The sequence below is a fragment of the Pantherophis guttatus genome, chromosome 7, assembly GCF_059756535.1.
Source record: "Pantherophis guttatus breed Tessera chromosome 7, ASM5975653v1, whole genome shotgun sequence".
Lineage (NCBI taxonomy): Eukaryota > Metazoa > Chordata > Lepidosauria > Squamata > Colubridae > Pantherophis > Pantherophis guttatus.
Genome location: NC_142069.1, coordinates 32,991,630 through 33,008,948, shown reverse-complemented (window position 1 = coordinate 33,008,948; position 17,319 = coordinate 32,991,630). Strand labels below are relative to the sequence as shown.

The following is a 17,319-nucleotide window of genomic DNA, read 5'->3' as shown; positions in this document are numbered from 1 at the left end:
TGGCTGTTTAGATTGGATTTGGCATTTTTATCCACCTATTGAGTCCTTCCCAAGGACCTGGGTAGATAGATGATTTTTGACGATATTAAAGATATCATTGCAGGATGTAAGCTGTTCCAAGTAAAGCTGCCTTTTGCAGTTGACGGATGGTCAAGGTTATAAGAGAAATATTAGACAAAGACCAGATTGTTAATAACAATGCAACTACCTCAGTATCTCACCAGTCCCCTGGGTTACCCAGATCTGTTGGCATAACCAAATTTTGAAGGATGTCTAGAAAATCAGCATGGATGGAGTCAGCCTCATTTCATTAAATATAAAGTCTAACAATGATTGCTCTTTTCTTTTCACTCATGTATGAATGTAAATCAGTACTAAAAGTGTAATATTAATAATTATGGAATGTGTGTTCATGACAGTATAGCCAAAGGACTACTGCTTGATATCTTTAATTGTGATAAGATTCATACTTACTAATAGAAATGTAGTGTTAAATTCATATTGGAAAATTGAATTGTCATTACTATTTCTCCTAGGACAATACAAAGGTTGAGAAATTAATATAACTACTACTATGTATCTGAACACTAATAGTTCTATCCTTTCAGAAATGGGTTGGTACAGTGGAATTTAGATGATTACTATTTTCAGTATTTTCACTGTTGTCAGTACAGGACAAAGTTGAGGAGAAAAGCAGAATGCTATGAAAAATGATGTAAGTAGTTCAAAGTCAGAAGTTACTCATAAAGACAAATAATTAAATTTAAAAAGTAGCTGCAACTACATTTATATTTGCATTATCAGGAAACTTTGAATTTCCACAAATTAGTCAAACTATAAAAGTTGGAGAATACCACAGAAGGAAGCCAGCTCATTCATATTGAAAAACATTGCTGGACTTGTGGGCTCATTGAAAAAATCCTGTTATTGTGCATTCTCCATATAAACAAATTTCTAAAAACGCTAATATTTATTTTTTTACATATTTACTTTGCACAAAACCTGGTAAATTTTGTGTCTAAAACTTTTACACTGATACAATTGTATGTTAATAGTCAAATGAAGACTGTTGTCATGTTTTCTCATATATTATTGAAAGTGTTTTTTAATCCATGGGAATTATTTGATTGTTTAAGCATTCACTTAGACATTCATTTAAGCATATAATATTTTCTTCTTCTTCTGTCATATCAAATTCTTGAAGACTACCTGGACAAGTCCCTACAGTTTTCTTGGCAAGGTCCTTCAGAAGTGATTTGCTATTGTCCTTTTCCTAAAACTGAGAGAAAGTGACTGGCCCATGATCACCCACATGATCACCCATGTGCCTAAAGTGAAACTAGAACTCATGGTCTCCTGGTTTCTAGCCCGATATCTTAACTATTACACCAAACCAGCTCTGAGGCATGTAATAGTATGGCTTTAATCAAATAGCAAAAGAAAAATATTAATTTAAAGTTTTATTGTTGTTGCTGCTGTTTTGCATTATGATTTTGCATCAGGCAATAATATATGAGATACCTGCAATTCTGTCTCCAATTCTCAGGGCTACTTCTTTTGAGTACTGCTTTTAGAACTCTTTCTGTTGTATGCTGCATTGGATTTGCAATTACTTCATTTCTGTCTTTGGGGCAACTGATTTGAAAATCAATATTGCTACTGGTTCAGTACAGGGGTGAAATGCTACCGGTTCGGACCAGTTCAGGAGAACCGGTAGCGGAGATTTGGGCTAGTTCGCTGAACTGATAGCAATTGCTGGCTGGCCATGTCCCCAAACCGGTCCATGGTCCACAGCCCTGCCATGCTTCCTTGCCTCCAAACTCATTGGAGCGTCAGCGATCTAAGGAAATGTCTTCCAACTCTTCAAGATTGACTTTAACAGCGCTGAGAAGCCGACAGCAAAAGTAGTGGCAGCGGGGGTGACAAGGGCATCTGTGTGTGTCCCTCTGCGGTCCTCCTCTCCCAGGTGACAGCCAGGGCTTTGCTGCCTCCTCTTTTCCTCAAAGGGGCGGTGTCTGCCTCCAAGTCCTTGCAGAGGGACATACACACACACACACACACATGCCCCTGTCGCCCCCGCTGCCACTACTTTTGCTGTCAGCTTCTCGGCGCTCTTAAAGTCGATTTTGAAGAGCTGGAAGACATTTCCTTAGATCGCTGCCAAACTAATTATTGGCAGCGTCAGCGATCTAAGGAAACGTCTTCTTACACTTTCTCCTCCCCATTCTCCCCCTCGTTTTTCCATTTCTGTGCCTGGATTCTGCTTCTGCAAGAGAAGGCTCCAATGTTCGCTTGGGTGGCGGAGGGAAACTAAAAACGTTGGGGGCTTCAGAAGGGCAGAATGTGCTTCAAAATGTGCAGCGCCTGGCTCTAACAATGAGTGACGTCAAGTTGGCCTCGCCCACCCGGTCACATGACCACCAAGCCACGCCCACAGAACCGGTAGCAAACATTTTTACATTTCACCCCTGGTTCAGTAGTGCTAGGTGTTGGTAGCATTTGATCCGTTAAGTATCATTAGGAAAAAGTTAAGTATCATTAGGAAAAAGTTAAGTATCATTAGGAAAAAGTCAGCATTGGACTTTTTCTGATGTGAATGTGTAGCTTGGGCAGTCCTTTGAAGATGATTTCCTTTTCTTCAAAATTCCACAAAGTATAAGCCTTGGATGCTTTATATAACTCTCTCCTTCATTTGCTTACAGGATATGGGGATTCCTCCTCATCACATAGTGTGTTGAAGGCTGAGGATCCCAAGCGTGATTGGCTCTTTCCTCCCTTCTCTCTGTTCCTGCCAGGTTGGGTGCCATTTCTATGTCATATGGTATTTTCACTCATGCCTTTATGGTGCCTCATTCTTTTTTTGTGTGTGCTTGAAAAGGATTATGAATAAATAGTAGCTTGTTTGATGAACTTCTGGTAGGTTTCCCACCTTTCCCGAAGCCGAGCAAGGTTGCCTTCTTCCTCCTCTGGACTATCAGGGTTTACATTTCCCCAACATATCATCCATTCCAGGGGTGGGTTCTACTTAACTTTACTACTGGTTCGGAATGGGATCACGCATGCACCTTGCTTCTGCGTACGTATAGAAGCTTCTGCACATGTGCAGATCACCAATGATGACATTGGGGTAGTGGGTGGGGCCTTCTGCCGGTTTTACTACCGGTTCTTGTGAACCAGTCTGAACCAGGGGCAACCCACCACTGATCCATTCCAATATTCCATAGAGCGATGAAAGATTCAACTGAGGTATCATTAATGTGGCCTGGCTTGGGTGTTACTGTGTGAGGATCTTATCTGCTGAACAGTTGCCATCGCTGGTTGCTGCAGTTGATGCTTTCTAGTTCTTAGTGCATTGCTTGCCTCTGCTTTCTTTACTATCTCTGGGGCCCTCTGGCTCCTTCATCAGCCAGTTCATAAGACTTGGTGATGGTTTTGGTTCTGATCCTGAGCCTGCATCTGTCCCTATGCTGAAGTACATCTTTGATAGGCTGATCTATCAAGTTTCCTATTGCTGGAATCACTTAATTGAAGTGCAGGCACTCTTAACACCCACAATATGTGTTGCCTTTTTCACCTCAGCTTTAGTTCCCTCTTTCTTTCTCTCTGCCTTTTTTTCTCCCTCCCTCCCCCCCCCCTCTTATTCTAATTTATTATTCTTGGAAAAGCCACTGCTTCTCCCTAGACAGCACTTAAAGAATGAGAAGAGTAAAAAATTCAAAAGGCTAAAAAGGTTAATAAGGCAGCATGAATGTCCTCAAGTCACCAGCCATTGCCCAGATTGCATCTTACTCTTAGATCCTCTATGCTCATTGGTAAAGCCAGGTCTTAACAGTCTTCTGAAAAGCCAAAAGAATGGGGGCTTGTCTCATTTCTGGGGCTAAGGTGTTCCAGAGAGCAAGGGTAGCAGCTAAGAAGGCCCACTTCCTACATCCCATCAGTTGAAATTTCTTGACTGATATGCAGCATATCTACCTGTCTAGCCAGGTGGAAAGGTTGATGAAGAGCTTTAAAGGTAATAGCCAATACCTTAAAATGGATCCAAAAGCAAACTAGCATCCATGCAACTCGTGTGGGAGCAATCTTACATGCAAGCACCCTAGGGGCATCCAAAACAGCTTGTGCTGCTGCATTCTGCCTACCAGTTTCAGCTCCCATACTCTTCAAGGCTAACTCCATGTAGAGCATATTGCAATAGTCCCAGGGGTGAAATGCTCCCGGTTCAGACCGGATCGCCCGATCCGGTAGCGATCCTGGCGGCTGGTTTGGAGAACTGGTAGCGATCCTGACATGAGGCTCCACCCAACCGCCTAGTCGTCGTTACTTCCTGGTTTTAACCAGGTAGTAATGTTTTGTACCCTCTGCACATGCAGGGGTACATGCCAGAACCGGTAGTTTATTTCCAATTTATATACCGCCCTTCTCCCTGAGGACTCAGAGTGGTGTACAGCCAGAATTAAGAACATAAAATACAAATATTAAAAAACAATTAAAATATATATAAATTTGGCCCCAAAATTAAAAATCACAAACCAATTAAAACATTTAAAATTTCTTCTTAAGCCAGCCCGGCTTGCTGAAAAAATGGGCTTTAAGGGCACGGCGGAAGGCGCTGAGGTCTTGGATTCTCCTTATCTCTGGGGACAGCTGGTTCCAGAGGGTAGGTGCCCCCACAGAGAAGGCCCTCCCCCTGGGGGTCACCAGCCTACATTGTTTGGCTGATGGCACCCTGAGGAGGCCCTCTCTGTGGGAGCGCACGGGTCGATGGGAGGTCGTCGGTAGCAGCAGGCGGTCTCGAAGATAGCTAGGCCCTATGCCATGGAGCGCTTTAAAGGTGATGACCAACACCTTGAAGCGCACCCAGAAGACCACCGGGAGCCAGCGCAGCTCGCGCAGGAACGGTGTTACATGGGAGCACCATGTTGCTCCCATCACTACCAGCGCTGCTGCATTCTGGACCAGTTGGAGCCTCCGGGTGCTCTTCAAGGGGAGCCCCATGTAGAGAGTGTTGCAGTAGTCAAGGCGAGAGGTGACAAGGGCGTGAGTGACTGTGCACAGGGAATCCCGATCAAGAAAGGGCCGCAACTGGTGAATCAGGCGAACCTGACAAAAGGTCCCCCTGGTTACAGCCGTCAGATGTTCCTCCAAGGACAGCTGCATATCCAGGAGGACTCCCAGATTGCAAGCCCTTTCTGTGGGGGCCAAAGACTCGCCCCCAATAGTCAGTGATGGAGTCAACTGGCTATATCGGGATGCCGGGAGCCACAGCCACTCAGTCTTGGAAGGGTTGAGCTTGACCCTGTTCCTCCCCATCCAGATCCGCACAGCCTCCAGGCACTGGGACATCACTTCAAGGGCATCGTTGGGGTGGCCTGGGGTGGAGATGTACAGCTGGGTGTCATCAGCGTACTGGTGGTATCTCACCCCGAAGCCACGGATGATCTCGCCCAGTGGCTTCACATAAATGTTGAACAAAAGGGGCGAGAGGACCGATCCCTGCGGCACTCCACAGATGAGAGGCCTCAAGGTCGACCTCTGCCTCCCTGCCAACACAAACTGCGACCGATCGGAGAGAAAGGAGGAGAACCACCGCAACACGGTGCCTCCCACCCCCAACTTTTCCAGCCGGTGCAGCATGATACCATGGTCGATGGTATCAAAAGCCGCTGAGAGGTCTAACAGGACCAGAACAGAGGAGCAACCCCTGTCCCGAGCCCTCCAGAGATCATCAACCAACGTGACCAATGCCGTTTCCGTGCTGTGCCCAGACCTGAAACCCGACTGGAACGGATCTAGATAAGATGTTTCCTGCAGGAATTGTGGAAACTGTCGCGCGACCACAGTTAAAAATGCTTTAAAAAGTAAAAAAACAAAAAGTTCCGACATCACTCAGCTGATCGTTAGAACTTTTTTTTTTTTTTTTTTTTTTTTTTACTTTTTAGGCATTTTTTTTTATTATCGGCTCGGGCGAATAGGTAGTAAAAAAATGCTTTAAAAAAGGTTTTTAAAAAGCTCCGACGATCACAACTGTGCTGCACAATCATCAGAGCCTTTTTTTTTAAAAGCATTTTTTTACTACCTATTCACCCGAGCCAGTAGTAAAAAAACGCTTTTAAAAAGTTAAAAAACGGCTACAAGGATCACAGCTGTGGCACACAATCATCGGAACTTTTTTTTTTTACGGGGGTGGGGTGGGGGTGCATTTTTGCTCCCAGCAGGCTTCCCTTAAGCCTGCTATGCCAAAAACGGGGGGTTGTAGGCCAAAAACAGGGGGTGGGGGGTGCGTTTTTGAAAGAAAGAGAGAGAGAGAGAGAAAGAGAAAGAGAAAGGAAAAAAGGAAGGAAGGAAAGGAAGGAAGGAAGGAAGGAAGGAAAGAAAGAAAAAAAAAGGAGAGGAAGGAAGGACTACAAATCTGGCACTAGACGCAGCTTCAGAGGATAATCCAAGGCTGGAAGGGACCTGGAGGTCATCTAGTCCAACCCTGCTCCAGCAGGACATTCTTAGTGAGTTTCTGTCTTTTGATCTTTCAGTCACATGGTTACATAGCCACATGACCCCACCAAGCCCTGCCCACAGAACCTGTAGGAAAGACATTTAGATTTCACCACTGAGTAGTCCATCTGGGAAATGACCAGGGCATGTGTGATGAAAGGAGAGTTCCTTGATCCAGGAAGGAGCATAACTGGCACACAACGCAAAGTTAAGCAAAGGCCTTCCTGGCCATGACTGTCACCTTCTCACTGAGCAGGAGTCATGAGTTCAAGAGAACCCATTGCTTATGCACCAGGTATGTCTGGGGCAGTGCTATCCCATCTAAGACCAAAGATGAGAAAGTCCCAAATACAGAGCAACCATCAACCCATATCCACTCATTCTTACCAGAGTTCTATTGAAGCCTGTTGTGTCCCATCCAGGTCCCCATAGACTAGTTTAAACATAGTTAAAGTTCCAGTAGATTTGTATGTTTTGTAATTAGAGTAGTCTAGCAGCTACTCTATTAGACTTTGTATTTGTTTTACAAATTTCTCAGGTTTATGCCAGGCCAGAGTTGCTGCAACGTGAGATGGACAGCACATAAATTTAATAAATAATTAACAAATAATTTTATCTTCTAGCTAGATAAGTGAAGTTCACTTTGTTTCCTGTTGACTTCATATTTGGTGAATGTGGATGCTAATCTTTTAACTTTTACACATAGTAGGCAATAAAAGCCAGTTTAGTAAAAATAATAATAATAATCAGGCTTGTACTGACCGAAATTCTATTTAATACATGCCTAACACTTAAAAGTAAAATAATTAAAATATACTAGGTTAGGCATTTTATGGTGTCATGTAAAGTGCTGGATTTTATTGGGAAGTTATTGTGTAACTTTGTGTTGTTTGCCAGTTACATCCTTTCCTGGATAGGATAGCTTTCCATTCAGTCACTCATGCCCTGCTCGTCTCCCATTTGGACTATTGCAATGCATTCCAAATGGGGCTACCCTTGAAAAGGATCCTTCAGCCAATACAGAATGTGGACAGAGGAACACGCAGTTGTGGAGCTGGTTAGCACCCTGAAAACCCTCCCCATTTATTTATTTTATTTATTTTAATTTGATTTATATGCCGCCCTTCTCCAGAGACTCAGGGCGGCTTACAATGCGTTAAGCAATAGCCTTCATACTTTTGTATATTTATACAAAGTCAGCTTATTGCCCCCACAAACTGGGTCCCCATGCCTTTCAATGCATTTTTAACAGTGCTTGCCTTCTTAAAATTATCTTTGTGTATTGTATTGTTTTTTATTGTATAAATTGAATAATTTAATTTTGTACCATCCAGAGTCCCTCTATAATGGAGATGGGGATTTTAAAATTTGATAGATAAATAAATTTATTGAATACACCATTAATATGTTGTTTGGCAAAAAGATTCCTCGGGTAGTATAAAAAAATCTATGTTTTTTTCATAAAGACAAAAAAGTAGTTAGGAAATAATTAAGATGTTAGACTGAGAAACCCTTGTGGAAGACCCTAGTTATGTTATGCATGCATGTTGCTTTCTGACTTGAGGAACCATAAAGATTTCCAAGATGGATCATGGGTCAGCTGAATTGGAATATCATATGTAGGTAATATTTATCAACTACATGTGATCTTAAAAAAGGGAATGAGCAAAAGCTCTACTGTATATTTCTTTGGAAACAGCGTATATTGCATCTGTCAGAGTTATGGTGTGCTTTCGATTCATTATCAAAAAGCTGCTTCAAGTTGCAAAACTAGTGTTCATCTCTTTAAAAGTGTCTTTTCCTGGGATTGTATGTCTGTCCTCTTTGGTTGTTGTGTGATTCTTTAAAAAAAGGACATGGCAGCTTTAACCTTACCCATTTTAAAGAGAGTGGTTTTACTATGGGGTTATGGTTAGTTATAGCCGTCCTCCCCACTACTTACACCTAACTTTCCCATCTTTTTCTTTCTCCTGCTGCTGGCCCAGGATCCAGATGCTTGGCAAGAGTGCAGGTCTGGGATGTGCACAGCAAGCATGACAGGGCAGCATAGCTTTGTCTGCAAAGGGAGCCTGCCAGGCCCAGCCAGAGAAGAAGCAGTGGGACAAACAGTGGGATCCCCATTGGTGGGCAAAGCAGGAGAGCTGTTAGCAGATCCCCAGGCAAAATTGAAGTCTGGAGTCTAGGAAGTGCTGTTCTGGATGGTGGCACAACTGGAGGAAGTTAGAGGGATGTAGGCTTCTGAAGGCACAGCAGACATTCTGCAGCTCATGTTGGAAGCACTCCTGGGAAGCCTTGCCCTGAAAGTGCCTCTGGCAAAGCCTCACAAACAGAAGTTTTGCAGGAGGCACTTCCAGAGGCAAATCTTTGCAGGAGAAGCTGAATAGCTCAGAGTCTGCTTTTTGCATTTTTTTTTTCTTGCAGCGAAAGCTTAGCCCAGCCTCACCCAAGAGTGTAACACAAAGGGATTTTTTTGTGCATCATGGCTCTGTAGCTGCCTTTGGCTTCTTTTTTTTCCATGGTCCAGCGGCCAGGCCCAACATACCTTGTCAGTAGTGGGAACAAACTGTGTGACACCATGATAAATACAAGTGTTCTTCATTTGCAGATAAATAAAATAGTGGTGCTGCTTCCATACTGACACTAGCACTAGCAAGTATTTACACTAGCAGATTATCTCAGTATGTGGAATTGATGGAAGAGATCATGCAACTCATCTAATATAGTAGGCAGTGGATACTTGTCCCTGATTAAAATCAGTGGTATTTCTGAAGTAGAACTGTTTGATGCATAAAGAATATTAGGTATGGGACAAAGGTGAGGATGCTTTATTTTAATAAATGATGCATTCAGTCAAAGTCAGAAAGTACTTTGTGTGGAAATTTGTGCCCCATAGTTTATTGAAAGAAGCAGATGGTCTCTGGTTCCAGAACTGGAGAGATTGAAGCTATTATGTTGTGACCAAACCATAGAAAACAGCAACAGCTGTCAAATTGCAGACTTATTTGAGGATAGGAAAGCTGGCAGAAGCAACAGATGAGCTGTCCTTGGTACAGTAGGTAGAATTGCAGTTCAGTAGGAAATACTTTTGAATGGGCAGTTGAAAGTAATTTTAATAATGTAGCAGCTTGAGCAGACCATTCAAAGAAAATATAAATCTCTGTACTTTTTAAATCAAAGTCTAGGTAGCATTTTTTTAAAAAACTTGGGATAAAAAGTTAGGAAACACAAATAACATCTTTGCAATTTTGAATACATTTAGAGAAGGTTGAAGAAAGTTATGTTATAGGTATGTTTGAAATATTTCCAAAACGAAAGCTAGTGAATTGTAAATTTATTGGCTATGCACTAGAAATGTCTTCTAATAATTCGTTAATAAACTGAGACCAGGAACTTTGTTCTCCTGAATTATTTATTATGTGTATAGGTAGCAAGTAATAAAATTTTAGTGCTTTGAACTCAACACTTAGCCTTGGTTACTTGCACCTGATGTTAATAAATTTAAAAGAAACAATCTGTCAAGGTTATTTATAATGCCTAAAATTATATAAATTGTGGTAATATTCAAGATACATAAAATATATCTATGTAGCAGAAATGAGAACTGTCAAGGTCTGGCAGATGTAACCTGCACAAAATCTAGCCATATGCCATGTAATAAATAGCAATTAATCTATAAGTAGCATCTGGGCATAGGTCAGATCTAAGCAATCAGGATAACTGCTGATCAGAGAGGGGATAAATATTATTTGAATCAATGGAACAATGAACAAGTACATATTCTGTGGTTCCCATCTCTCCAGAATCACAGGGCTCTGCCTTTCAACCAATGCTACCTTTTAGATTTGTCATCCAAAACTACAGAAGGACGCCATAACGTTGTATGAGGGAGAAAGCTTTCCTATGACTTTGTGAGCCACCTAGCAAAAATGACTATTTATTTAGTATTTGCTGATGATAGTAAGGCACAGGAACAGGAGCCCCAAAGCACTGTGTGCGGAGAGTGTAATTGAGTTGTGTGGAGTTCAGGTAATTGGTTTTGTGGATTATCCTGGGAAATAGTCTGGAACAGGGGTGTCAAACTCGATTTCATTGAGGGCCACATCAGGATTGTGTTTGACCTCGGGGTGGGGGGGGACATGGCCAGGGTGGGCATGGCCAGCTCGATGTCATTCCTTTCACTGGCAGAGGGTTGCAGGAGGCCGTGGCAGCCAAAAACAGAATTTGGGAGCATATTTTTGCTGGCAGAAGCACCACAGGCCAGTCCTTCACTGTTTTCAGGGTGGCCTCGCGGGCCAGATCTAAGTACCCTGCGGGCTGGATCCAGCACCCGAGCCTTGAGTTTGACACCCCTGGTCTAGAAAGATACCATGGTCCATAGTTTTGAACTATTTTGTTTCATTGAATGAATGACAGCAAACTGGAAAGGGGGAAAGGGATAGAAAATGTATCTGCTATTCCCATCCTATCAAGGTTGGGTCATCAATTTTTTCATATGTAACAATGGAAGGCTCTACTACTTTACAAAAAACATAATGAACAGGCTCTGTCTCCAAAGACAAGCCTCTTTCCCACTGATGATCAAAATAAGTTCCAAGCTAGAATTATTTATCATAAGCAAATGGGAGAAATTCTGGAGGGCAGAAATATTATCATCTTAGAAGTTAAGATTCCAAGATTCTGCTGGAATTATCTCTTCAGAAAGAAGAACAACCACTCTAGGACAGTATCCCTCACTCCAGTCCCTCAGAGATGGTCTAGAAGGATACCGTGGTCAGTGATATTGAATGTTGCTAGGAGAACAAGGAGGACTAAGGGTGTTCCAGTCCCCTAATTCTCTCTATGGGTCATCCAAGACCACAATCAAGGCAATTTCCGTGTTGTGAATTTTGATGGGTATCCAGACAGCATTCTTTGAACAATAATAAAGGAATATGAGTAATTCAAATATCTGCATTGTTACACTTTTTTGTGATAATTGTTTAGTAATAATTATAATATTTCCTGAACTTTAGTTTAAGTAAACCATATAATGGTTACCTTTAAATCCATATACTAAGTGAGTATCCTGGGGAAAAGTAATGATGGGACACCGTAATTTAAAAGATTCTTGTTACCTCATCCAAAGATGAATCCACACATGATATGATGTTTTAAAGAAAAAAAATATGATGAATTTAGTGACTCAACAGATGAAATTTTACATATAATGGCTTAAGTATAAAGATTTTTATATCAGCTAGTATCTATATTTCCATTTTTTTTTCCAGAAATGTTCTCATTGCCAGGAACCAGGAGCCACCTTAGGCTGCTACAACAAAGGCTGCTCCTTCCGGTATCATTATCCATGTGCCATTGATGCAGGTAAAAAAAAAAATTGAAGTTACTGATATGAAGAGAGAGATAGAGAGAGAGACTGAGACTAAAAGTTGTTTGCTGCTAAAGTGACACAGAATGACTTACAAGGACAAAAATAAAGAACATAGTATGTTAAATAAAGAACATAGTATGTTATATAAGAAATTACAACAGCAAAGATTAAAACATGACAGTATTTTATACATAAATAGGGCTTCTTCTAGATACTTTTAAAGGCAGAACTTTGAGAATCTCATGTGCCTTTCCCCTTCATATGAAAAAGTGAGCTAAATTATATTTTTGTATTACTGTATTTTTCGGACTATAAGACACACAGGTATATAAGACACACCAAGATTTTGACGAGGTAAGTAAGAAAAAAAAGTTTTTGCCCTCCCTGGTCCCCAGGAGCACTCTGCAGGCCACCCAAACCCTCTGTGCACCCCATTTTATGCAAAAACAGGCGAAAAACGGGCCATTTATGCTCATTTTTGCAAAAAACGGGGCGTGCAGAGGGTTTGGGAGGCCTGCAGAGTGCTCCTGGGGGCTAGGGGAGGGCAAAAATGCCCCTGTTTTTCCAATCTAATAAATATTTTTGAAGATTCCAGTTCAGTGAAAACTGTCTTTATGTGTACGATACCATACTGCAAACTATAGAATCATTTAGTATCTCTAAAATTATGTTTTGAAGTTAGCTACCAACTGAAAGAAATTTTATCTTAATAAACTACATTTTTTTTCTTTTGCAGTCTTTCTTTATACAGCTTAAAGCAAATATATAACACATATTTTATTATATTGAAGAAAAACTGAGCCAGGATCAGAGAGGTTACGTTTTTTTTTCTTCGCCAGATTTATGCTCACTTACAACTTTTCCAAAAGATTCCAACAGCAGTAAGGTATAATTAAAGCACATAATTATATGTGATATATCACATGCAATTTTTTTTTAATCACCTTGAAAATTGCCTGTAAGGTTGTAAGGTTTTGCAAGGACTGCGTCCATTGGCATTAGATTCACCTCAGCCCAAAGCATAAGTGGGGCGAAAAAAATTATACACAAATCTTTAAAGCTTAAACTGAAAGTGTATTTTGAGAAAAGAATGCCTAGGATATTCATTTTTATTGTTGCATATTTGAGCTTGGAATCTGAATCTTAAAAAAAAACCTTCTGTCACAGCATTAAGGGGAAAAAAGATCTATCTGCAAAGTTCTGTTTGATCTAATGAAGTATATTTAAAGGGGAGAGGTGAATTCACACATAATACTTAGCCAAGGTTTTAAAAGTTTAAATAGGCTATAATGGTTGGTTTGCACATTAAAGCTAAACTATGGGTTGGTTCATGTACTATATAACCAAACAAAAAATAAAATCAAACTGTGATTCAGAATTGTGAACCAATCTAGTCAGTTACACATTGGCTAACACAATTAGCTTGAATGAATGCAAATAAATTCATTTTATAGGTGAAGAAAAACATTCAATGCCATTGTTAAGTATTCCTTTACGATTTCTTAATGCAGGCTGTGAAATTGTTTGGTTCCATTTGATCTTAGGCATACTCTGATATTTTGTTGTTATCTTCTCTTCTAGATTGTTTACTAAATGAAGATAATTTCTCAGTGAGGTGCCCCAAGCACAAGGTAACTAAATTACACTTGGTGTTGCCTTTTCTTGGATTCAGAATTAAACGGTATTGCCTCATAATGCTTGCTAAAAGTATATTTCCATAATGTTACTTACATTTCGGTCTCCATATACACTATTTTCTAAACAATAAGAATTTGAAAATGGAATTTTGATCGAATTACTTTCTTTTCTTCTTGTTCTTTGAACAAACCGATAAGCTTGGTTAATAATGTTTGGTAATATAAAATATATACTTGGAATTTCTTTTCCTTATCTCAGAAAATAGATTTATTGAGGACCAGCTTTCTGTCATGGTGAATGAAATCTATAATATTATGAGAGAATAATCTTAATTGGCCAAGTTGAGAGCTTATGTGTATGATTTAAAAACCATTTGATATATAATATTAACTCTTATAAAACTACCATTGTTACACAAAATTGATAATTTTCCAATAAGAATGGAATTTTTGAAGCAACATTAGTATATTTCAAAATAAATTAGAATATACTGTAACATGCTATGAAATAGAGGTTTTTTGAAACTTTTGGTACGAAATTATCATTTAGCTTGAGCAGCTATTGATGTTGTTGAAAGAACACTTTCCATTCGTAAATACATTTCATTTCACTGAGCAGTTCCAAAAATTTTACTCTGTACTTTAAAAATCAAATCTATATCATAATTCTATATTTGAATTATTTGTTGCAGTAAGATTACATTTTCTAATTTTGCAGTGTTTTGCTAAGCTATACAGAATATTCAATGTCTTATCTCTTAATACAGTAGCTTGTAAACTTATAATGTCTTTGTTTATGCTAAAGATCTGATCAGAGTTTGAAACTTGCATTCATTTTCACTAATTTGTTTGAAAAAATAAGAAATTGTCTCTAGGTTACTGGGGTTTTTTTGCCCAATATCGATATTTACTTTTTTCTGGTTTTGTTCATGACTGAAATACTCGTGGAACCATTTTGTTCCAGTGGAATGCTAAAGTGTTTGTGCTTTTTACAAGAATGTTCTACTGCAAAAAAGGCTTGCTGCTTTAAAATGCAAATGGGTAGATATAATTCAAAGTAACAGAGGGAGAAGATTCTTATTTAAAGGTTAAGGTTTGTGTCCTAAATGAATTATTCACAAATGAAACTATTTCCAGTTTTATGTGGCTGAATAGCAAAATCAAAGATTTTGTTCTTGAGGCAAGCAAAAAGTCATTTCAGAATATTTAGGAGGAAGTTATTAAAAAATAGAGCTTCAGTGTTTGATTTGTGGGAGTACATTAAAGATTGGTGTTGAAATTTTGAGACTGTGCAGTCAGTTCAACAAAATCGCTAAAATCTGTTTTTTTTTTTAATTTCAATTTTAATCTTTACTGAAATAATGTATTCTAATTCCATGATTTTATGGCATGAAAATCCTGCACTTAGCAAAATAAAAATACTAGCTGAATAAAAAAAAATATTGCTTGATTCTCAAAAATACCAAATGCTGACTTGCAGAGATTTTACCTGAAAAATCTGTATTTATTTCTAAAACTGATAGTGGTACTTATGCTGCTTTATCTCTTTCATGCTCTATATATTCTTTTTCTCTTTCTCTTTCATCTTACCTTGGTCTATTGGACAACAGCCCCCCCTCCCTTGCTCTCTTCCCCCCTTGCAGAACAAGATGGTGAAAGGCAGCTTCAGCACAGAGCAGTCGGAGCGGGGGTGAGGGGGGAAGTGTGTTCGTGGGAATGAAAATAAAGGCAAGCACAGGTGAGTGGAGGGAAAGACACTGAATTGCCCCTCCTACCTTCTCTCCAGTTTAAGGGAGAAATAGGTTTTTATCTTAACTTACAGTTTATTTCTTTAGGGTACTGGTCTTATCGAATCATTTCACAACTAATAGTCATATTTATTAGTGCGGGACAAAAGTGAAGCAACTTTGCTTCAGTATCCTGAACTATTTGCCTATTTATTTTTGACTGTTAACAAAAATAATTGTTTGTCATACAGCTATTTGAAGAATAAATTGTAGATTTGAGAAAACATCAAGTCATCTGCTTTTTTAATTGACAGAAAACAAAGCGATTTCAACAAGGTAGTTCATGCAGTTCAACAATACTTGAGTTATAGAAAGGTAACTCAGCTAACTGTTGATAACTGGATATTTAGGAAGCAGCCTTTATGACATATCAATCTAAGTCACAGTTTTAAGTTCTGGACTTGAATCCTTGTCAAGAGGAAGAAGAAGACTGGTGAAAACCACTCAGAATCTGAGTTTTTGCTGAGTTTTTCTGCCCCCTTCAAAGAGATCAATTACTATTACTGTTACTATTACTATTAACAGCTCTGTAGAAACAACTCCGGTAAAGAGAGGGGGAAAGGTGGACAGGGCTTACTTGTTAGTATATTACTTTTACTTAAAATTTTATTTTAATAAATATTAATGTCACATGTATGGACTTTGTATAATAAAAATTGGGATTATATAATTGCAACAAATAAATTACATCTATCCCAAGAGTTTGTCTGTATTTAGAAAAGATTCTTTCACAATGATATTTGATTTAGCTTAGTTAATCCAGTAGCTGAACTTTTTTATGGATAGTTTAGGACTGACTTCTTAATCTTTTTTGTCCATGCAATAGTAAATCATCACTGAAGATAATTTAAAGTCTTCTTGGCAAGCCCCTTCTTTCTTCACTAAAAAAATCATTACAATAGGCTGCCATCTTCCAGGCTGCAACTACTGATACACCATAGTCTATCCAGCTGGGAAGTTCTTAGTCCTCTTACCTGTGATTTCTTTCCTTAGCCCAGCTGTAGGAAAACTGAAAAGGAAAGTGTTTTACCTGGGCAGAGCCCAGAAACACAAACCGTGCATCAATCCTGAAACACAAGGGTTAGCTATGTGACTTAGCAATATTGCATGTGCAAAAATAATTAAATATTTCCTTCTAAAATGGATGATGCCAAGTCCAGATACAAGATATAGATATAGACATAAAAAGGAGTTAATTGAGAATATAAGGAAAGCAAGAAAAGGCAACAGTCTCTCTCTCACACACATATATGAACAAACCTCCAAATCAGAATAATCCAGCCTAGGTCATGCATTTATTTATTATTCCTTGTATTTAGCACATGTTCATTGCATTGTAAAAAAAGATAGGTGGGAAGAGAGCATCTGAACCTTCTGCTTATGCCTTCTCCTGCTCCTACTCCTGCTCTTGCTCCTGCTCCTCCTCTGAGCACTTTACAAATGTGTGGATTTTGAAGAGACTGTTGCATTGTCCAGTTAATAATAGCAGTCTTATGTGTCTTGCTCTGATCATCAAATTAGAAATTATTTACCTTAAATCTTCCCTTCTGAGAATTACAAAGGTACAGTCCAGTTTTCACCAGTTCTGCCTTTGTATAAATGGGATTATATGGGAGAGACTGGGGAAGCAGAAACTGAATTCCATCTATTAGAGTCTCTTGGCATGGGAATAATTAATCACGGTGCTTTGGGGGAAATTGTAGTTTTATATCAGAATTAAGGTTTTTTTTCCCCCACAGTAAGTAGACAGCTAAATTGGAAAGCTAATACAAGATTTTATTTTTATTGTATTGATTTGATTTATATGCCGCCCTTCTCCGGATACACAGGGCGGCTTACAATGCGTTAAGCAATAGCCTTCATACTTTTGTATATTTTATATAAAGTCAGTTTATTGCCCCCACAATCTGGGTCCTCATTTTACCTACCTTAGAAAGGATGGAAGGCTGAGTTAACCTTGAGCCTGGTGAGAGTTGAACTTGCAGTAACTGCAGGCAGCTGATGTTAATAACAGTGCTTTAGTCTGCTGTGCTACCAG

General features: G+C 39.4%; 1 protein-coding gene across 12 annotated transcripts in view; it reads left to right on the top strand.

Moving 5' to 3' along the window:
* The window catches only part of TCF20 (transcription factor 20), a 187,060-nt gene that overhangs the window by 160,406 nt on the left and 9,335 nt on the right, over positions 1-17,319 (top strand). For 11 of the 12 annotated variants that reach the window (XM_087873138.1, XM_060694592.2, XM_087873139.1 and 8 more), the window contains 3 exons: positions 11,757-11,850; positions 13,439-13,488; positions 15,105-15,232. In XM_087873138.1, the coding sequence (XP_087729264.1) occupies positions 11,757-11,850; positions 13,439-13,488; positions 15,105-15,188 (228 nt within the window). In that variant the 3' untranslated portion in view covers positions 15,189-15,232. The remainder of the gene's footprint in view (positions 1-11,756; positions 11,851-13,438; positions 13,489-15,104; positions 15,233-17,319) is intronic. The other variant, XM_034403312.3, reaches the window with a different exon arrangement.